At 36.9% G+C, this 23,713-nt stretch overlaps 1 protein-coding gene across 6 annotated transcripts in view; it reads left to right on the top strand.

Moving 5' to 3' along the window:
• Nucleotides 1–23,469, top strand: part of galnt13 (polypeptide N-acetylgalactosaminyltransferase 13) — a 270,709-nt gene extending 247,240 nt beyond the window's left edge. For 2 of the 6 annotated variants that reach the window (XM_062965654.1, XM_062965678.1), the window contains exons 12-15: nt 5,880–5,909; nt 9,887–10,085; nt 13,013–13,037; nt 16,550–16,682. In XM_062965654.1, coding sequence (XP_062821724.1) covers nt 5,880–5,909; nt 9,887–10,072 — 216 coding nt within the window. In that variant the 3' untranslated portion in view covers nt 10,073–10,085; nt 13,013–13,037; nt 16,550–16,682. Of the gene's footprint in view, nt 1–5,879; nt 5,910–9,886; nt 10,086–10,775; nt 10,973–13,012; nt 13,038–16,549 lie in introns of all 6 variants that reach the window. The other 4 variants (XR_010001363.1, XM_062965663.1, XM_062965686.1 and 1 more) reach the window with 4 other exon arrangements.
• Nucleotides 23,470–23,713: the final 244 nt, after the last annotated feature.

The following is a 23,713-nucleotide window of genomic DNA, read 5'->3' as shown; positions in this document are numbered from 1 at the left end:
ATTGAGGAATCAGATGCATTTATTCATGGTGATTATCACATGAATTTCCTATTTGATCTCAGTGGCCCTAGAGAGTGACTTCTATCCTGAGTGCAGACTAAACATTGCAGTATAGGAAGCAAGAGTTCCCACAGGTAGAGAAGCACATTTGAGCAGTCTGCCCTGCTGTGAAAATCATGGACTGAAAATACTTTGTCATCACAGAAATCACACTTTAGGCATCAGTTTTAGGAATCTAGCTGTGGGGAAGAAGGGGAATGAGGGTGTTGCTCATCTCAAGCAAGAGTTCTGCCTTCCATGCAATTTTTCAATTAATGTGGTTGTTTTACTCAGAAAATGTTGTTTCCAGCACACGAAATTCCATTTTCTGAGTAAAACAACCACATTAATTTTGGGATGCTTGGGTTGTTTTTCGAAATGTTCAACTGAAGTTTTAAGTTATGGAAATCTGGGGGCTAAAGAAAAATTGTATGGAAGGCAGAACTCTTGCTTGAGATTTTAAAAAATTATGCCTTAAAAAATGAAGTATACAATTCTGTGCATACTTCATTTTTTAAGGCATATTTTTTTTGCTACACAGAAAATACTGTATTCTATGCAAAGCCAACATGTAAAATTTGCATGAAATAAGTCCCAAATTGTGAACAGACTTTGAAAAAGAGCATGGTTTTCGGATACTCTTGCAGAGGGGAGAATATAACTGAAACTATTTGTTGCTTCTGTTAAAATGAAAATTATGAAGTGCTTTGTTAAACACATGAGAAGATTGCCCATGTTGACTAATATTTAAAAATATTAGCTATCTGGCATTCCTATACTAGCTAACTTTTTCAAATATTACATAATATTGGTAGTCCTCATGTGATTAACAAAGCACAGGAATAATATACCCTTTCATAGTTATGATGTTGTGATATTGAATTTATTTAGGCCACAGAAGATAAGCAGAACTTGCTTATCGCCTCCTTTCTTCACTATTTCATGGTAAATGTGAATAAGGGTGCATGTACATTGTGGATTTAATGCAGTTTGACACGACTTTAACTGCCATGACTCAATGCTATGGGATAATGGGATTTACAGTTACACCAACACTCTTTGGCAGAGAAGGCTAAAGACCTTGTAAATTCCTGAGATCTCATAGCATTGATCCATAGTAGTTAAAGTGGTGTCAAACTGCATAAATTCTGCAGTGTTGATGCACCAGAAGTTGTTCTTACAAGAACTTGTTTATATAGCAATGCTGGCTGTGGTTATGTTTTCTCTGGAGCTTACATACTGCGATTTTAGATTCATCTGAAATTATTATTAGTAAGAGATAACAGAAGTGCTTGAAATACGTATTAGGCTATAGGGGTTTTTTTTTGTTTATATGTTTTTAAGATGTTATAAAAGTGTTCAGGGAAAAGAATGCACAATGATCTTGTAAAATCCGGTTTAGCCATTAGGTGGAGCCAGGAAAAAAGAAATCTCACATAGTTCCATTCCAACAGCAACATAATCACTGTGGAAACAGTTTGTCGTTGCATTTATTTGAAATATATATTTTACATCTTGTTGAATTATTATTCACTTGCAATATTGAAAGGTCCATGAATTTTGATAGAAAATCTCATTATCTCATTAGAAACTTGTATATTGTTCCTGGATTGTTATGATAGTTGTCTGTTTCTTCTCTTTTGCAATAGTTGCCCTGAGTTTCAGCTTGTTGTTGTCTTCTTACTCTTTTCAATGAATTGTAAATGAAAACTGAGCATTTATCCTGGACTACACAAGGCATTGTTTTGACAACCCAGGCTACTTCAGTAAAACCCTCGGGTTTAGGGCCTGTGTGAAAGGGGCCCGAAACAGGGATTTTTCCAGTTTTATTCTTGTTTATCCCCTCTCTCCCTCCTTGGTTTAGATCTGTAGTTATAATATAATGTCAAATAAATCTGTAGTTTATGTCTTAAAAGGTAGAAGGCTTCATTCATTGCTGATTTCTGTTCTGTCAGGAATAGAATATAAAAGATTTTTAGAAACTCCCTTCCACCCTGTCCCATGTACTTTAACAACCTGCCCAGTGAACATGAGGGGGAAAAACAGAACATGCATTTTGGTGTCAGAGAAGGCTCCAATGGAGAGGGGCAACCAACAAACAAGTGAATACTAGAATTGTATGTGTGTGTGTTTCTTTAATATGTCAATTAACATATGGTGGCTCCATGAATTTCATAAGGTTTTTTAAAGCTTTGCTAATCCCTTCCTTCCAAGCCCAGCCTCTTTGGTGGACTTCTATGCAAGTACTAACCAGGTCTGACTTTGCTTGACTTTCTTGACTTTACATTTAGTGTATTTAGGCCCACATTCCTCTTGTGATTGGTTAATGCTATGAAGAACAGAAAGTTTAGCAACATTAAAAATTTCACCTTATCCAATCATCATGATAATAGGTGTGTCCCTTAATATTCAAGTATTTTACATTGTTACTTGCCTGCTTATCAGTCTAATTTGTTTAAATACTGAGATTGTACTTCTTTTCAGTCTCGTGTGTGAACATACATACCATCAATGTGAGGTGTGTGTGTGTGTGTGTGTGTAGATAGATAGATAGATAGATAGATAGATAGGGGATTGGAGAGCTCCCTCTATGTTTAAATGCAGTCTTGTGACAAGCAATGTGATATAATGGTTGGAGTGCTGAACTGAAAATCCAAACATAGTCATCAAAATCAGTGTTGTTATCCTGGGCCTGTGACTTTCTAAGTACATAAAAAGAAAGGCAAGATACAAAAGTTAAAAAAAACCCAAAAAAACCCAAAATCCAAATCAAGCAGACTTTGGTATTGGGTCTAAAACTGTAACATTCTCAAGTGAATGTATTGGGTGTAAAAGTGTAGCATTCCCAACCTAGCTGACTAGACATGAAGAATGATGGCAACATAGATATTTTAGATGACTTTAGGTCTCATTTGGATCCAATTTGAAGGAGCAATCTTTAAGAATGTAACAAGGATGTCAAAGCTGAGAACTAATCAGATGTGACTCAGTATTTCTCTAACTTAACGGTATTTCCTGGTGTTTATGACCTTCAAATTTGCAATGCAAATTTGATGTGGAGTTGCAGCACTTGGAAAGGTTTAACCTTTACACATGTGATGTTTGCATAATATAAATCACCAATGGGTGGGGAAAATTCACCCATCTCATTCAAATAGAACAAATTCGGGGTGTTCAAAATAAAATTAAAACAAATTCATTCAATATATGCATTTGCCCATTAAAATTAGTGGAAAAACAAAGGGGGAAAACTGAGTTCAACCCAAGTGTAAGGTTTTGTGCTGGATGAGCCCAATTCGTTTCCAGTTATCACCTGAGTAGACCCACTGAATCAATTAGATTTATCTATGTGATGATTCACAGTTAACAATGGTTTTGTGTTCCTTCCAGTTAGAACTAACAAATAGGATGGCAGCAATACTCAGGAATACACAGCACAGTTCACAGAAAAAATCATTTGTGGGAGGAGATAGAAAACAATGAAACTGACAGACCAGCAGGGCTGTAGCGAGGGGGGGGGGGTTAGAGATTCACCCCCCCCCTCAATTTGTTCAGGTTTTTTTAAAACTTGTTTACTCATGAATTTTAACTGATTAACCAAATCCCCATGAGTGTCCACAGAAGTTTATCAATGGAGCCTTATTTCTAAATTATTTTGCGTTATGGAACTACTCTGCATGATTTGCTAAAAATAAGTTTCAACCTCACCCCCCCCCCCCCCCCCGGACATTTTTTTCTGGCTATGGCCCTGCAGACCAGTACTTATTCTTAGTTAAGATCAGGTGTATCAAACTCATTTTCATAAAGAGCCATAACAACCTTATTGTTGTCTTCAAAGGACTGTTGAATCCATGGCCAGCGAATACATGAATAGAGAGTGACAACTATCAGTTTTGTACATAGTGGTTGGTGCTCTTTAGTTTTACCGAGCTTGGTTCTCCAGATATTATTGAACAGCAATTCCCAACTACAGTTGTGGCTCTGAGGTTGAGAAAAGGTTAAAGAGCATTGTAAAACCAGACATTGTATCCACAAACCTTGTATCTAAATTCAGGCCCTTTTAACGTGACTAAACAGAACAAACTGAAAGCTTCCAGATGTCACTGTATCAGAACTCTCATCAGCTCTAGTCATAATGTCTAATGATGACAAATATAGGAGTTGTAGTCCAGCATCTGGAGGGCCACATAAAATGACATGGTGGGCCAGATTTGGCACACAGGTTTTGAATTTGACACATGTGGTTTAGATGTATTGTAACTGTGTGCTTCTCTACACTGGTAAAGATTTTGGGCAAAGCTGGAGTTTTTTGGAAGCTCTGGAGTATTTTACAGGTTGGGTCAGTCTGGGCAATGGGATTCAATCTGATTTGATTCAACCCATTTTACACAACAGATACCAGCCACAACTCTCGTTCCCTGCACCCATCAGTCCTGAGAAAGAAATTGTTTATGTACATATTGATGCCATCACCCTCATTCTTCCTGGTCCCTTTTCTCACATTAGTAGAGGCACCTGCAATGGTCAGGAACTTGGACAGAGCTTTGTCACTTACTAGGTATATCAGCAGCAGAAACTCAGAGGAGATGCACTTTCAGGCGATCTGGACCACAGCCCTGGATTCAGTAGGAAGACAGTGGCAAACATCTTTTGAATAAATTTTGCAAAGAAAAAAAATCTATTTCTCTGAAGATAGCCATAAGTCAAGTAGAACCTTAAGGCACATAACGATCACATACACAACATTTAATCTAGTACACAACTCATTATCAAACATTGGTTTCTGGGCCCATCCATATGGACCGTATATTTCAGAGATTATCCAGAATAAGGTCCTTTGGATCAGGGCTAGGGGAGTTTGTGCTGCAGAGCAAAGAGTCAGCCCAGGAGTTGGATAGAGTCTGCATGACCCAACAACACGAATCCCAATTCATCGCTGCCAGAATATCACCATTACTGTTCCCCTTGTTTCCTCAGGTGTGAAATTGCTGCTGGTCATTGCTCATTGCATTTATTGATGCTGGCTGGAGTTCCAGATCAACACAATAGAGGGGAGGGGAAAAAAAGAAGAATTCTCCTTTCCCACTTCTGTTCTCCAGTTGCTTTGGCCACCATCAATACATGTGGTGACTGATAATCACTAGCACTTTAATACCTGGTGGTTGCTCCTAAGCCAAGGACATGCCGGGGGGGGGGGGGGGCATTCAGTGCCACCTCCTGTCCCTGGGCTGCACAGGGAAAGCAGGATAACCATGTGAACAACTGCTGCCATTTCCAAACCAAAACTAGCCCAACTGTATACTTCCAAAAAGGGCAGGCAAGCTTTGTAATATGGGAGAAGTCCATATGAAATGGCCTTCCTGGGAGTTAGGGTGAATGGATCCCATGCGTCATGTGGATACCACATTTATCCCTGCCTGCATCATTTGGCCTGTCTAGACGGGCCCTCCATCAATATCTCTGAAATGGTATTTGAAGACTGGTTTTGGAAATAATTAGAATTGTCTATAGAAGGCATAGGTTTTCCTTTGGGCATTCTATTGCCAATTATGCCCACGTGAAGTCAGAGAACATTTCTGTTGCTATTGCTTTCTAATGGAAAATGTGATTATAAGTTGAGGAAAATGTTTTTAATCTTTTAAAAAACTTACTTTGAATGAAAAACAAGAATCCATAGATATTGAGCTTTGAAGAGTGAGCATGACAAGTAGTTTCAGCTATAAACATGACCGAAAGTCTGATTACAGCGGTTAGCATATAAAACTGGAACAAACATAAACTCTCCATATATTGTCATGAGATATGGTTTGTCTGTACATCATGTGTTTTGCTTTTGTCAGTATGTAGGTAAATGGGAATACAACTTTGAGGTAAGTCTGTAAAATTTGGCAATCCCTGTGATTGATTCTAGAGTAGAATACACTGTTTGCATGTTTACAGCTATAGTGGCAAATAATGTAATATTGTTGCTTTCAGTAGACTTTCCTATATAGTGATTGGCTTTAGATTTCCTATTATACAGAGCACATTGCCAGAATTTGAAATTATTTTATTTCAGTACTTTGGATTTTAAATCCCTAAAGGAAGCTTATCTATTTTTTGAAGGATGTTCAACTATTTTTCTCAACCTTCCCTTGAATATTAGAGTTTAGGTTTGTACAAATACTCATCTTGAACTTTACTGTTCTGCACTATAATCAGGTATTAAGGAAAGGTCCAGGGGAGAGTGGCAAAGCTCCCATGGATTTTGACACTGCAGATCAATGTTTTTTGCTAGGCACACTACACAGACACTTTATGAATTGTATTTTGGAGACACAAACTCACACTTCTGTCATTCAGAAATCATGATGACAATGCTAGGAACACTTGTAAGGATTCTACGATTAGTCATAATGTGCTTTTATGTTGAGGAAGCATTCATACCTGCTTGTTGGTAGGAGATGTAAGAAACTTGTAAGTGAAAATGATTGGCAAAATGAAAGACTATTTTAATTACAACTCAAGGAACTTGCAAAAATGATGTTTTAAAGTACTTTTGTAATGGAGTGTCGATGCAGAAACGGTTGTTCAAACACATTTCTTTTTTACTTTGAGCAGCCAGCTGTTACTTTTCCTAGACAGGTTAGTCTAATAAATCATTGGCAAACATTCACCGACTGACTACGGCCCCTTCCACAAGCTGTATAAAATCCACATTGAACTGGATTATCTGGCAGTGTGGACTCAGATAACCCAGTTTAAAGCAGATATTGTGGATTATCTGCCTTGATATTCTGGGTAATTTGACTGTGTGGAAAGACCCTACATTGGCTCATGTACTAGCATTTCACTTAACAATGTAGATTATTTAGATAATTTAAAACCCCACATGGAAATATGGGCAATTGAGACAGTTAGGCCATTCAGATTTTTTAAAATATAAATCTGGCATATATTTTAGAGCTTCATCTAGAATTCAGTCAGCTTACTTTCTGTAACATTGCTTTTATCTGATTAATGATTTAATGGGATCATTGTTTCCCTCTAAATTGGCAGCATTCAATGAAAAACTAACAATATAAGATAACAATATAAGATGACTATATATTGAGAAAGGGTTAGCTTCATTGAATTCTATACAACTAAATGGAGTAAAAAAAATCCATTAGTCTTTTAGTCTAAAGTATTATGCAAATTTTTCTTACTGTGTTTATAATTATCTTTTGAATCCACTAAATGTATTTTTACAGTATTTAAATACTGAATGATTACATCTCCCCATTAATTTAGTCACATGAGATTTCTTTTCCACTAGTGGGAAGGAAAAAAGAAGGAACATGAACATGCATTTCAGATACATAATGAACTGAAAGCGAAAATTGATGTTCTAGCTGCTGACTCAAAGTGACATTATAAGGACAGTCATTTCTAAATTTTCTTACTGTTCTACATCACACGCGAGTAAAGAAAATGGCGTGCTGCAGTGACTTATTAGACTAAATAATATCTGTTTTGTTTAAAAAGATTGGAGGAAAATTGCATTGCACTATAACATTCTTGTTGGTTGGTGAGGGTTGCTTCATTTGTTTCCATTTAGCATTCCTTAGAAAAATAAGTAATAAAATAAAGACCATGCAATCGGTCCCGTCAGTGCAAGTCTGCACATTGTCTGATTCTATGCTACCAGAAAGAAAAAATAGGAGCCAAAAACTAACTAGTCCACATTCTGCCTCTGAAAGCCAAATTTTCTTATTGTTTTCCTCTTTCAGACTACCTGAAATGCATTGTTTCTTGACATCAAAGGTGGTGCTCTCTGAGAGCTTTCTGATAACTGAGTGGCAGTCAGTCAAAGGTGGAAAAGCATAAGAATACTATCCAAAATATTTTAACTTTTTTTTTCGTGTCAGGAGTTGCTTCTGAAGTGAGAGAATTGGCCGTCTGCAAGGACGTTGCCCAGGGGACGCCCGGATGTTTTGATGTTTTACCATCCTTGTGGGAGGCTTCTCTCATGTCCCCGCATGGAGCTGGAGCTGATAGAGGGAGCTCATCCACGCTCTCCCCTGGTGGGATTCGAACCTGGCAGGTTTCAGGTCAGCAACCCAACCTTCAAGTCACGAGGCCTTTATCCCCTAGGCCACCGGAGGCTCCATAATAGATCAATATTTTGACTACGAGATCTTCCTCTCTCCCATTCCTGTTTTTCTGATTTGCAATATAGCAGCATAAAGAGAAATTAAATTTGTCCAAGTACTAATTGTGTATATTTTCAATTTTTGTTTTCAGAAATTCAAGAATCATACTAAAAATATTTATGAGAATCTTTGAGCTAGGTGGATTCAAAGTAAAATCATAAATAAACGATATCACTCTTACATTCTTACAAATGTAGTCAAGCAGAAGGATAATTTTGTTTAGTTCTTAAGAATCCATTTCTTGACTTCTCTAAATATGGAATATTCTTGGTTAGCTGCATTATAGTTGCTTACTTATTTAAAAAGCATATCCATACAAAACCACTGTAAGTTCTTTATGTGCCATACCCATTCACTCCTTCATCTGTCTCATCCATCCTTGTGTTCTATAGCTTAGAGGTCTGTATGTTCAGCAAAACCCTTTGTAACCAAGGGCGCATCTACATGGTCCAGAAACAACAATGCTGATTTGGAACATGGTACCATGGTCCACAAGGACAGCCAACAAACTGGCTCGGAGACTGAATGCTGACTACATAACCCAGTGGTACTGCATCACTGGATTGTCACCTGTTGTTCCGGGTTTTGCAATATCCACTAGGCATGAAAAGGATGCTGATGACTGCTCAGTACCTATAATGATGATAGCCAGAGTGATGAAGCCACAGAGAATAGCTTCCTACTTTCCCAATTCCTTCTCTGATTGCCTTGCCACTCAAGTTAACTCTGGTTGACCTGAATCAGCTCCAAGTGTCATGCAGCCACCATGGAGCCAATTCTCCCCTCCCTCAGGATAAAGGATCCATATAGTTGGGTCCTCTCTATCTTTCCTCCACTTTCTAGGATCTTTTTCGCCATCAGCATGTCCATATAGGTGGGAGAGTAGACTGTGAAGACTATTGTTCACGCTAAAGGAATGTTTTGATTGTGCCTTAGGTCCCTTCCACACAACTGTATAAAATCCACATGTACTGGATTATATGGTAGTGTGAACTCAGATCATCCAGTTCAAAGATGATATTGTGGATTATCTGCCTTGATCTTCTGGATTACATGACTGTATAGAATGGCCCTCAGTTTTAACAAACACTCCACATATAACAACAAAACAAAAATGTTGTGCAGAAAAATTGCTTTGTCCTAATTTTCTGTCCGTAGGGAATTTTTGCATAGAAGAGCTTTAATCAAATCCGCCCTCTTTCTGAAAGCAACAAAAAAAGTTTATGTACAATAACCAAAAATTATCCATGATTTCTCACCTGGAGTTTTCAGCAAGGCAAGCCAAAAAATCCTAGAGTCTGGACCTACTCCCTTCTATATAATTTTGTTGAATAGTAACTTGATTTTCAGCTAGAATAAAATAATCGTTTCATTTGAAATGGGGCCACCTGGATGACTTTGAGTGAGAATGGAAATCTGCTTATGGTTCTCTAGATCTTGTTTCTAGATTTAGTTTTAATTTTTAGCTTTGTGAATTTATTCAAGCTGCCCCATTTCTCATAATTTTATTAAAACTCTGTAATTTCTGGGTCTACTTGATGATGAAGCTGCACAGCTTTATCTAAGAACATGAATTTATTTTGGTTTGTTGGGCTTTTCAAGCTAGTGGTGGTGGGTGGGAGGGGTTGCGGTTTTGTGATGATTGTTCATTCTGCCATTTTTCTGTCATACAGACGCACACATTTCTTCATATCATTACCCAGTCATGTCTAACCATAAGCAGAATAGAGGACGGCACTCGTGGCCCCACAGTGGAGACTTGTAATGGCAACCGTTTCCAAAGGTGGCTACTGAGAAACTACACACGGCAGGAGGTTTTTAGGAAAATATTTTCCAGCCCCACTGATTACTTCCTTTAGTACATGCCTGGAGGTTGGTATCAAAGAAAAAAGAAAACCCTAATCTGACAGCTTTCTTGCTTTTTGTTCTTTCTCCCTGCTTTTCTCACAATTAGTTTAGTTTATGCTTAGCGTGAAGTCGTAGAAATAGCAGCTTAACCATGGCATTAATTTGATGTTCCTAAACTGGGTTTGTTAAAAGCAGCTGAAGTGAAAAAAACATCTGTTAACTTCCTTCTGTGCCATACCTCCACCCCCCCCCCCCTTTTCCATTTCTCTCTTTATTTGAAACAGTCTGTGAACTAGAAAGCATAGTCGGTTTGTGTTCCATTTAGAAATGCCTCATTCTTTGTAAGTAGTAGCTGGATTAATTGACCAGTCCTGTACTCTGATTTTGCTGCCAAGATGCAAACCAAAAGTTTATGTTATTTAACAACCAAAATGCCATCATTTGTATTCTATATTGAGGCTGTTACAGAAAGGAGGTAGGTAACATTTCCCTGTTTTTAGCCATGCATTGATGCATCAGAGACAAAAAGCGCAGCTCCTAAAATTCTGCACAAAATGGCAATCATAGCTGCTGTTATCTAAAACGGGTACAGTAGCACTGGAAAGCAAGCTTATAGCTTTTTAAATGGTTTATTGTTTATTGTACACTATAAGCCTCATAGCCATGGATCAGTTTCCACAGCTTCCACGTCTGATATAATATGTTCTCTCTAAGCATTTTCTAGGTCCTCCAGTGTGACTCTATGGTATTCTTGGACCAGATATATTTCATTTCAATAGGGTTGACTATTATCCTCAATGCCATGTATCCACGCAAGGTTCATGAATGTATCCACCAGAGATACAGAAGTTGTACTGCATCTTTTTTTCCCCCTCATCTATCCTGGGACCTATTTTGGCTCCTATATTGAGGTAATTATAAATTAAAAAAATTAACATATGCAGCATGGTTGTAAAAAAGGGGACACTTTTTGCTTCCCCTGGGTATCTTGTGTCCTGCCTCATGGCCTTTTGATGTTGCGGAGCAGAACATGAGAGCAGGCTGTTAGTCAATATGGAAAGAGACATTTTGTTTATGACATTATTTGCCATATTGGAGCAATGTTGGTCAGCTAGGATATTTACTAAAGATAATTGATTCTACTAAATCCATGAATGGGTTAATGGAAGCAAAGCAACAATTTAACCCTTACTTTATATATGCTACCTTTGCTTACACAGTAGAGGTGTTGTTTATTTTTATAACCATTGGCAGGTGGTTTCACTTAGAAGAAAAAAACAATCTGTATTACAAATGTATGCACAATCTTTATTACAAATGTATGCACCAGAGGAGATCTTGGCTCAAAGCCAAGGCTATGGAATTCCAATTAAAGAATGCAAACTATAAAATGTACAATTACACATTACACTCCTGTGTTTGTTGCAGGAAGTATCCATGCAACCATCTGACTTTTACTATAGTTGCGAATTGTATAGCATTCAGTCAATGGTAGAGTAAAGAATCCAATGGGCATTGGCCTCCTGGGCTGCTAAAGAAAGAGCAGCATATAATTTTACATGTTTTCCAGAGGTTTGCATATGTTGAGTGTTCTCATCAGTCTGCTCCCAAGACTCCTTTCTTATTCTAGACTCATCCCAACAATTGCCATATAGAAAATAACTGACATTAAGAACCAAGTCTGTCAAATCACAGAATAAAATGTGGTTCAGATTATGAAAATGTAAATATATTATTGAAACAAATGTACCCACTTGCAATTTTAGCAATTTGTGTGTAAGTACAAGGTCTCCTCTGTTGCTTTGTTTTAGCATTTTGGCAACCTTTCGTTTGTTCAAATTCATTTGTAGCTTATTTCACATGAAATTAAATGGTGATAGTGGAGGAAGATAATGTGGAATATAACAAGATCCCCATATGCATTTGGGATATGTTCCTGGCCAGAATGCGATTATCTAAAACTGTGGATATGCTTGAACATCATTAAATTACCTAATGTTCAGTCCCAGTATATCATACAGCATATTTTAGAATTGCTTGGAGGATCTAGCAAATTCCTAGAGGGACAATTTTAATTTGGTGCAAGTAAGTGAAACTGTTGATATGGGTTCTATGATTATAGAAGTCTTACAATATATGAAGCGGAGAAGCTATAACCACACAGAATTTCACTGTCTTTGAAGAATAAGATACATTATATTTCTTGATACAGCCTTGCTTCAGAGTGCACAAATGACAGCTGCTCCCTTGAGTGTCAACTGGTTTTGTCAGATAATCTGCTTGAAGGCAGTGATGGGATAATTTATACCAATACCTTAAGTCGCCTTCAGTTTGCCTGTGACACTGCATATGATGATTGTTACAGAAAGTTAGGCAATTATGAGAATGGCTTGGCATACGCTGGTGTTGAAAGACCTTTTCAGCCCAGTTCAAGAAACCAATATGGATCTGTAAAGCCTTAAAGTCAGACCCTAGGTCTAAGATGAGAGAGAATAACATGGTCCTCCAAGATGCTTTTTTTACTGCAATTATCAGCATTCCTCACTAATGGCTCACTATAGTGAAGAATGCTGGAAACTGGCATCACCAAACTTCTGTAGAAGCCACATATCCCATCTCTAGTCTAAGACCAAAATATGAGAAATCTCTCCAAAGATTTGAAATCCATCAATGAAGTCGTGTTTCCATCTTAGGTTTAGTCCCTTCATCCAAGAAAAGCTTGGATGTCTGGTAGAAAGTTCAGTGAACTGTTTGCTTGGTTTGGTTTCACATCGGTTTTTGAGAGCCTATAAAGAAGCCTTTGGAAGCTCTCCTATCTTTCTTTAGTTGGCCCTTGCTTTAGCTTTGCTTTTAGTTTGTGCTTGTTCTAGCTTTACTTTCACACCAGTTTTAATGTTGTAATTTTAAAAATATGTTTTGTGGAATTGTTATGTGTGCCCCTCTGGAAGCAGAATTTGAAAGCAACCAAGAAATCCTGTAAGTAAATACGATTCAATGAATAAGTCCGTGTGTGCGTATGTATGTGTGTGTGAGAGAGAAAGTGGGTAGAAACTGTCTTACATAAACACTGAGAATTTTTTACATTGTATTTTAAGAGTTGACATGTGCTGATGCTGTTTATAAAAAGTACTGGCTAATGGTACATTAAAAAGAAAAAGGTTTTCTGTAGACTTATACTTTGATTGATGTCTTAGCACTCTGATTTTTTCTTGAAAGTTTCAAAAGCATTTAAAAATATTATTTCTTAGAATTTATCTCAGAACCGAAAAGTGCTGCAACAGTAAAAGAGACATTATAGCTCTCTTCTTACAAACATATGAAGCAAAATACAGTGGGCTTAATTAAGATCATTTACTGTTTTTGTTGTAATATACAGGAATTATTCCTTTGCACAAGTCTGAATGTGTTCAAGTAAGAGAACAGAAGTTTTACAAATTATAGTTCTTTGTGGTAATGACAGAACAGATGAAACAGGTGTTTATAGAAGATGTATGAAAAACCCAACAATACACTTGTCTGACATGAAATTATACTACAAATGCAAAGGTACAATTGATGAAAGACAGCACATTATCTGTGAACTTAAACTTTCTTCGATTTATATACTATTTGAATCTGGTGAATTTTTGTGATTTGACCCATGAAATTAAAGCATGTTAGTTATGTTATGCTATCCTGAATTTTAATTTGGCAAACAAGTTGTTTTCATGTCTCTCATAGCAGAAGAATGCCTTGTTTTCACAGGTCTGCAGAAAAAATGAAATAGCCTTGAGTGATTTAATATAACAGATGTTGAGTTTTCTTTGGGAATTGAATGACAGTTTGCTTAAAGTAAGAGGCAAACCTCGGGGGAGATGTTCCTTAAAGAGCTTTCCTAGTAGAAATTGTACAGCACATAAAATTGAAAAATGTGGTGCATGTCAATCTTGCGTGAAATAAAGTGTAATCATTTTGCAATTATTTGTTCATTGGTACCATTTTAGAGTAATGACCATATTTTGAAAAAAGGAGAAAACTGTTTCTACAGTGGTGTCCTAATATGTGATTTCACTTTTCCTTAACACCTTCTTTAGCTTTATACAATACATAACAACAGTGTTTTTCTGCAAACTGATCTTTGGAATTGATTAGGCCAGCACAAACCAGTGAGCCAAATTGGATATGTGACTGTGGACCTTTCCACACAGCTGAATAAAATCCCACATTATCTGCTTTAAAATGAATATATGGCAGTGTGGACTCAGATAAACAGTACAAAGGAGATATTGTGTTACAAGTTAGTTAAAGGAGACCATTCCTCCATACTGGAGGAGTTGGCCATTTTGCATTTTTTTAAAGTGAAGATATAGGCAGTAGATTTCATTAAGAGCTGTCCTGGAAAAGGGAAATAATTGTGCATTTATTTTTACACACACACACACACACAAATATATATACTAGCTGTGCCCGGCCACACGTTGCTGTGGCGAAGTATGGTGGTATGGGAAATAAAGTATTGAGGAATTGGTGGTAGTTAAGGTAAAGGGTAAAGGTTTTCCCCTGATGGAGCTTAGCCTTCTAACTGGCAGCAATTGGATAAAAACAATTATTCCTTTCCCTCTAATTAGGACTTTATTTTTCTTTTCTTTTTGTTGTATGAACGTAGAGACATGGATGAGGGATTGTGCTGCCAAGTTTAGTGTTTCTGGGATGTGTAGTTTTGTTGTTTTGTCCTAGGCCGAAATTTCATTACCCTTTTATATATATAGATGGGGGGGGGGGGCAATTTATGAAATAATTGATCACTTGGACAAGGACAGCTGGGGAAATCAAAGGGGAATGTGTTGAATATCATAAAAAAATATCCAGAAAGAAATGACTTTGAAAATTACAATTATTAACCTCTGAATTTATATCCAGCATTGGACTCAAAAGATAGGTGACACGTGGAAATACGTTAGAAAACAATGGAAATCATAAGGTGCTTTTGGATTTCTAAAGACTATTGTCTTCTAAGGGAATTAAACATCACGAATGCATCTAACATTGTACTTAATTGAGTATGCTAATATATTATATGTGAAAATCTTCCATATCACTTACATTTTTGAACATCCTGGTGCATTCCTCCCATGCGTTAGTGTTTTTGACACTCCCAGTTTACAACCTTTCAATTAAATTTATGCTAATATTTAATCTGAAACCATATTTAGAGAGTTATACTATTCTATACAGAGAACTGTGCTAATATTTATTCTGAACATTTTCCAGCTCTTTAAATGTAGCACAGTTATCTCAATAGTTGCAGCTGGTGGTATGTCACCTAGAATTAATTCTATACAGCAATAATTTTACGGTACATGTGTACCATATGTCTACTTTTCTTATTTAGAATCTTTTTAAAAATATAGCCTTTCCCGGATAGGTGAAAAGAGAGCCTCAGATACAAAGAAACATGCAATAATAAATAGATGGTGACCACTTCAAAACGAAACTACAGACTATCAGAGATAATTTTTTTTCATTGCAACAGATTGTACCATACTGCTACTGTTTTTATTCGGGCTTGGCCCCATGTAAGCCGCCCTGAGTCCCCTTTGGGGAGATAGAGGCGGGGTATAAAAATAAAGTTGTTGTTGTTGTTGTTGTTGTTGTTGTTGTTATTATTATTATTATTATTATTATTATTATTATTATTATTATTATTATTATTATTATTTGCTCCTTAAAACCCACAGAGAGGCAGATCTTATTTTCTCCTGTGTTTCTTCTAAGAAGAAATGATCTATCAATATTGTGATAGCATTTGAATTCATTTAATATGGAGATATTGTGAATGTCTAGGACTTTGAACTAGTTCAAATCTGTACTCAGCCATAAAAATGTACTGGTGACACTGGACAAGTCATACTTTTTCAGCTTTACAGGAAGGCAATGAGAAATTTCCTCTGGATAAATCTTGCCAAAAACATATCATAGTAAGTTTGCCTTAGGTAGGCATAAATCAGAAAGAACTAGGAGGCACATTTTGAAAAAGGTTGATATGAAGACGATTGTGGTAAAGGTAGAGTATAAACTGTTCCTCTAATACAGGGATTCTCAACCTATGGGTCCCCAGGTGTTTTGTTCTGCAACTCCTAGAAATCCCAGGCAGTTTACCAGCTGTTAGGATTTCTGGGAGTTGAAGGCCAAAACATCTGGGGATCCACAGGTTGAGAACCACTGCTCTAATAAGATTTGTGAACTTACTATTTTTACCAGGTTGCCTGAGAAGTGCCCTTATAATAGGCACAAAATGTATTTCTAAACTTTGACCAATCATTGCTTCCAGTCAGTTTAAGATCTTTTTTGAAATTACTCTTCCATATCAGGAAGAGAAAAAGAGAAATACTGGACCATATAGGAATAATGTTGAATGTGATTTCTAGAGAAATACATATACTGTCCAAAATGTAAACCATCTTCCTCATGTTGATTGATTGTGTTTGGTTTTTGTTTTTGTTTTGTAGCGGCTTACCTTGAGACATTTGAACAGCAACCAGTGTCTCGATGAACCAACTGAAGATGACAAAATGGTTCCTACCATGAAAGATTGCAGCGAAAGCCGGTCCCAGCAGTGGTTGCTCCGTAACATGACCTTGGGTGCCTAAAGCCAAGGGAGAGACTTGCGGCGTTTCCTCAGGCCTTGAAAGGTTCTAGACCACTTGTACTTCACTCATTTACATCAGGCAAACGGAGATACATTCCTCTTCTGTTGGTGAAGTGAAAGGTTTTGAATGCTTGGTTAAGAGCCCACTTGTTGGAAAAACTTTTTTTAATTGCTTAAAAGCATGTTTGCACTTTTTCCCCTCAAAATTTTTTACTCATTCAGCTGAACACATGAGCGCTTTAATATACCATGACATACACTGTTATCAGGACATATTCACAAGGAGATCAGACTCATGAGAAACATTACAAGGCTAAACTCCAAGATCTTGGGGGTGGGGGGGTGGGCTTGCTGTTGGTTCTGTCATGTAATGTTGCTTGAAAGTGACAATGTTAAATGCCTTATGAAATTAACTTGCATTGTGAAAGACTACATCATTTGTTTCATTAAGGTGATGTGCGTGTACTGGCCGGTCCGTCATGGCAACAAAGGAAGCATTAGGTTTTTAGTCTGCCCATAACCAGTGGATGGCTCAGCTGAACAGATTTCTGGACAGTAAATTTGCTGTACATAACAGAGGTTTTTCATGTATATTATCAGGAAGAAGGCACTATTCTTTTTTTTCTTGGTAAAATCAACAATACTTATTGAAGGATCTGCTAACAAATGGGATATAAAACTAAAATACCAGTGAGAGCTAATTAAATGCAGTAGAATTGATAGTATCCCCAAATACCATTGCCAAAGTATAAGCCATTGTGAAAAATAATGCCATTCAGATTCTTTTGAATCTCTTGAAAATATGGCAGTTTTATACTATACATTTAAGTTCAATTTAAATTGGCCCTATTTCCCTTCTGATTTGTAATATTTCTTTCTTAACATCTCTTTTACTATTATAGACGTATGGAGCAGATCAACAATGCCTACAGTCCCCACTCATAAATGTCAACATTTTAATCATTAATAAGGCTTCAGAGTTTATGAACTTAAAACAGATTTGCAAGCGTGAAACAGCAAACAGTTACTTGAAACAGCAGTGAACTAATTAAAACTATGGTATAATAAACTAATGGCTTACAGTCTAGCAACATTGGAGGCCATGTTTACTCAGAAGTGTTGGTAAAAAAATATAAATAAGGAACAAGATTTTATTTTAAAAGAATGACAGTTATATAGCAAAACAGTGCGAACTATCTGGTTGTAACTTTGGAATCTGCAGTATTTTCCATGTTGGTTATTCATAAATAATATTTGATCTAGAAGTGCATAAAATATTTCACTTTTATATACTATTTATCTAACAAATGTCACATTCATCTATTTAAAGGGAATTGTACTCTGCTGAATGGTATGAATGTATCATGGTGCAAAAGAAAGTCTGGGCCTGTTTCTCTTCATTACAACACCAGGCTGGGAGAAGATAGCATACGCATACACATTCTTCCTGAGTATAAAATATGCCATGTGGGTTTGTTCTTTAGTAATATTACCTGTCTGGAATTTGTATGTGCCTATTACCCCATCTCTCTCATCCAGTCACCATTACAATGTACTAGGAAAGTAAAATGTATGGAGTGAGAGCTTAGTATCACACTTTAGTAGGGTCAGTGGCAAAATATCTATATAAACAGACCAATAATCCAATTCAAAGGCAGGGGAAAAATAAGTCAGAGACAGATGGCCTAGTCTGTGACCAGATATTCCTATGGCACAGAAAAGAATAAAGGCAAAGCAGATAACCTTTGGATAGCTCGATGTGACATTTGCTGGTTAGATAGTGTGTGAGGTGAGGCAAAGCAAGGATTTCATTTTTATCTAATCTCAAGAACAAGTTGTCCAAATGAAAGATCTAACTTTAGTAGCTTTCTTATACAGGGTCAGTAGAAATTGGTAGTCCAAGCTACCTAGATACTCTTCACGTGACTGGTTAAATTGTCATTCTCAGGGAACATTGGGAGACAGTAAGGTAAGATAAGCTAGTCCATATCCTCATACAATACATTTTCTGGAACTTGAAAAAATAATGCTTTTGCTAAGAACCCTGATTTTGAGTGACAGTCAGCAGTGATGGCGATAACGCTTTAGTAGAACTTCATTGTTCCTGTATTAATGTTATGGAGAAGTGCCTCTCCTTTTCTCTAAGTAAGAATAATCTCCCAAACATGAGGTTATCTCGATGCCTTGAAAGTCCTTTTTGGGGCCTCTTTATTTTAAGTTGGCTATAGGCTTGAGCTATATTTTGAATATCAAGCTTTTTAGAGTACAGTGTTCTGCGTCTACTTTTCCAACAAACTGCAGTGGAGTCCAAGTCTGGCCCGTGTTGGCATTGGGAAAACAGCAAAAACTCAAGACACATGGTCACAGAGGGTTTGAAGGTCAGATCACAATTTGGGAATTCTTAACCTAAACAATACTTCAGTCTTTCTAGTCACAAGATTGTCCCAGTAATAAAGGTTAGGGATTTATTGTCAAGGACTGACAAATTTCATAACCTTTCCTGGTGAAAAGACATAACAGCAGTCCAGTTATTTTCTTTTGTCTGTCCTATAATCCCAGAGTTGCATACTTTAGAAAGGTGCACTGGGAAATGAAACTCTTTGTTCTTTTTTATTCTAAGTACTGTCGCAACATTTTGGTAAATGCAGTTAGCAAAATGTGCCTCCTTGTACTACAACATAGGGAAGCTGCTGGTTATCCACTAGTTTTCCACCTTGGGGGTTGCCTTCAGGTTTCTTCCATTGTGTTACCTGAGAGTAACAAAATAATTGATGGAGTCTGATCAGATTCAGTTTCCATTGAATCATAGCCATGGTCTGAACAATGGGAAAGTTCTTTGAAAGGCTGGATAGATAAGAATAGAAATTAATTTTGCACAGATTTTGTGCATTGCAGAATTTTTCCTGGGGGGAAATGCTATTGTTTCATTCTCATGCAGGAAGCAGAGAAGCACATCTTCTGTCATAATTTTCAATGGGTTGTCCCAGTGTCAAAGGCAAGGGTAGACTAAATACATCTCTAGTCTAAATCCTACTGCTAGATTTGCTGGTTTGAGCCCGAAAGCATTGTGCAGGTGAGGCCTTCTTGAGGAGCAAAATCTCTTTCATCGTCTTAGGCATAGCTTACTCCACTGTATCTTTTGAGGTGCAGTACCATCCTATTGCTCTTCGTAACTCCAGAAACAGTATTCAGGCTTCATGAAGAACTTCAATCCAATGAGCTAACTGCTTCACAACCTTTAAAAGAAATGTTTCTCATAAAGTTAAAGAGTATTCTTTCTGAATAATAAAACAACAGCAAAACTGGTCTGCATTAATGCTGCAGTGGGACAAATCCCATTGAACAAGGTGAAACATTTAATTGTATTGTATGATGAGGTAGAAATTTCATGTTGCCATGAAGTTGAAGCTAATAATAGTAAGATGGTATTAAGGGAACAGAGAGGATCTAGCACAAATCATGTTGTTACAAGGCATTGATTGTGTGACCTTAGAAAATAAGACATCCATTCAGGTAAGGCAATGTTTTCAAGTTTTGTTGTTCAGAACTCAGAAACCTTTGGATGAGTTCCTGGAGGTTTTAGTTTAAAAAGTGCAATTTTGTGATATTTCTAATGGGGAATTGAGGGTTTTTTTCCTGGCATTCAGCTATAGCATTCCATACTTTCCCACTGCAAGAAAGTTTTTAAAGTTTTTTTTTCATTTTTACTGGAAGCTTCTTCTGCCACTTGCCATCTTTCATAACCATGTTGAGCTCATCCTACTTGGAGTAATCAGAAGAAGATGCAATGGTGAGTTATGAGCAGAATCAAGACAAAGAGCTATCTTGTGAATGGCTGTGTTTACCTTGACCTGTTTCTAATAAAGATGTCAACTTTGCCAGGTACAGCTGTGTTAAATGCTCACCCAGTCCCTCCTATAGAGCAATTATGGACTTTTTGTCTCTACTGGGCTTCTCCTATTGTATTGATGTATGGCCTCAGCAAATTGATGAAAGTGATATTATTTATAAAAAAACTGTAATGTTAGCTTGAGGTTCTATTGCTCAGAATTTTGAAGACCAATAAAAAGTTAGCTTAAATTAATTGTTCTGAGAGGGAAGTGAAAGACTTGAAAGCATCTCCAAAATGCAATCCAAGAATTAAAAAGTGCACCTTGATTTGTCTCGATTTCCCCATCTGTAGGACTTAATATCTGTTCAGGATTTCTGAAATGTTAAAAAATATACAGAAATACCGTTTAAAAACCCACAGTTCTTGTTTGTTGTCATTAAATGACAAATATAAAACTAGAGGACTATTTTGGACATGAATATCATGAAGGTCAACCCAGTAGCATATATTAAGCAGTGAAAGGTACCTAATCTCTGTAAACCTCATGATTTCTTGAAGAGGGAGGGCTAGGTGTGGAAGCTTTAAGACAAATTAACCTAAGTAAAAGTAATAAGGTCTATGCTACCAATGTATGGACCTCTGTTCCACTGGGTCAGCATTCCATATGGTGATCTTCTAGATCAGTGATTCTCAACCCCACATGTTTTGGCCTTCAACTCCCAGAAATCCTAACAGCTGGTAAACTGGCTTGGATTTCTGAAAGTTATAGGCCAAAACACCTGGAGACTCATAGGTTGAGAACTACTGTTCTAGATGACCTTTATGGTTGCTGTGCAAGACCTTATTCATCTTATCTCCCACTTTGTTTAACTACAGTCTCCAGACACTGTATCCGAACTCTAGATTTCAGTATTTTGTATCTAGTATTCTCAAAAGCTTAAGAATACAATACAATAATAATGAATTAAACAGAAAGTGTACATAACATTACAGATTATTTATTTAATACATCTAAATTGCATATCTTTCACATGGACACATCTACTAGCTAACTTTGACCCTGAATCTAGCAGATTTCTATATCTGATCGTGACTAACTGTTTTAACTGACTTTCATCATCCTCTCAATCCCTGTGTGTTGCGTGAAGAGGTCTAAGTTCATTTGAACAACTTTCGATTAGAAGCCTTAACAAACTAGGATTCCTGATTGAGTGGAGCTTCTACATTCAAACTAACATGAGTGGAAATCCGCTGCAGATTTTGCCATTCCAACATAGGGAAGTGGGTCTTGAATACCCAAGGACATTGGGGCACAAACGTTGTGATGAGCCACATCCCTTATTCTCATATTTATCTACTCTGGGGATGGGAAACATGCAGCCCCTCAAGATGTTAGTGACTTGCAACTTGCATCAGTCTAGCTAACACAGCTAATAGTGGGGAATGCTGGGAATTGAGGTCTGATAATATTTAGAAAGCTACAAATTCTCTGTCCCTGATCCACCTTATTAAGGTAAAGTGCTTGAACAGGACTTGAGCCAGTTATGATGTATTCACTTTATCTTCAAGAGTACTTCTGCACTCTTGAAACCCAAACATTATATTTTTATGTAATTGAAAATGAATTCAGTAATGTGTTGAAAGAGATGAGTACTGGATTGCTATCCAAGATGGTCTATGGTTTTACTTTCTTTTCCATCAAAATAATGAAGATCGTATCTGATCATATACATTTTAGTTGCATCTCATTTGTAGATGCTGAATACATTCTCAGATGAAGCAAATATTGGTGAAGATATTTATGTGTAAAACTATATATTAGGTTGTATTAGTTCGTATCAGGGTTGGGTAAAATGTTCCCCCCAGGTGCTGTTGAACTACAAATACTATCAGCTATAGCCAAAATAGTCAACAGTGAGAAATAGTGGCAATTGCAGACCAGCAACATCTGGAGGACAACACAATTATCACTCCTGGTCTAAGAGATGCATATGAAATAGAATTTTATAATGTCACTGTCTTCTAAAGCCTTCTGCATCACAATAAACTGGAAAATTTGAACACATTTGTAGTTTCAATGGGACATCAGAATTGTAAATCATTGTGATAGCAACAGCTTGCAAATTCCAAATGTATTTGACTTAACCATCATGCACCTTCTCTTGTATTTTGATGTATGGAATAGATAAAAAGTCTGCTGCTATTACTGTATGAACACATCTGGTGAGATTACACCACATCTAAACTCCTACTCAATATAAGCTAGTGTTTGATCTCAAGGTGTTGAATGAACACCAGCAATGTGTTTTGAATTAGGTTATGTGAATTATCAGTGTAAAATATTTTTCAGACATACACATATGCTTCTGAAATCCCAAATTCATTGTTGCAGGTACACTGAAGTCTATTTTCCCTATGAACAATAGGTTTTTGGAAAATCTGGATAAGTACATTTCTTTACAAGTAGGGCCCCTTCTCAGCATCAGTGTTCAATCTCCATTTGAGCCATACTATGTATTACAGGGTGGCAAATCCAGGTTTGTTTCAAGTATACTTAGAGAGGGAGCCACAGCTAATCCTAGTCTTCTGATGGGTATACTTGTGTGATATGCATGTTCATACAGTATGTTACATGTCCACAATTTTAGGTGTATATAAAAAACATCTAAAGTGTACGCCTAAAAGATATACAAGGTGGTCCTTTAAAATTACAGTTTTGGACTTGTATTTCCTGTGTTAGACTGAGAGCCTTTGCTTGAGGAATTGTTCATGAACCTTCCTAAAGTTAACGTCTAGGTCACAAATATAATTATTACATTTATAGCAGTGGGCTGCAGATCAAGAATTACACCATTTCAGATGTTGTAACAGTTATTAAATGTTAACTCTGCTGTAAATTTTAAATATTTATACATTTTGTAGAAATAAAATATGCCAGTTTAGTTTTATTCTAGTGTGACTTGTTTTTGTTGTGGGTCAGCAATAGCACTTTACATCAATATGCTCCTTGTCCAAGTGAGTTCTGAATAATTCCCAATGGGTGAAGAATATGGAGTGTAAAGCTGTTTCTATATAGCCAGGATTTAACAGATTGGGTTCACTTTGGAGTGCCTATACAGGAACTCCTTAAACTGGCTGTAAGCTTCCATGGTAAAAGGTGAAAGATTTATACGATCTGAAGAGAAACCAGAG

The sequence above is a fragment of the Anolis carolinensis genome, chromosome 1 (genome assembly GCF_035594765.1).
Source record: "Anolis carolinensis isolate JA03-04 chromosome 1, rAnoCar3.1.pri, whole genome shotgun sequence".
Lineage (NCBI taxonomy): Eukaryota > Metazoa > Chordata > Lepidosauria > Squamata > Dactyloidae > Anolis > Anolis carolinensis.
Note: the sequence above shows the minus strand (reverse complement) of the source record. Positions and strands in the feature narration are given on the sequence as shown.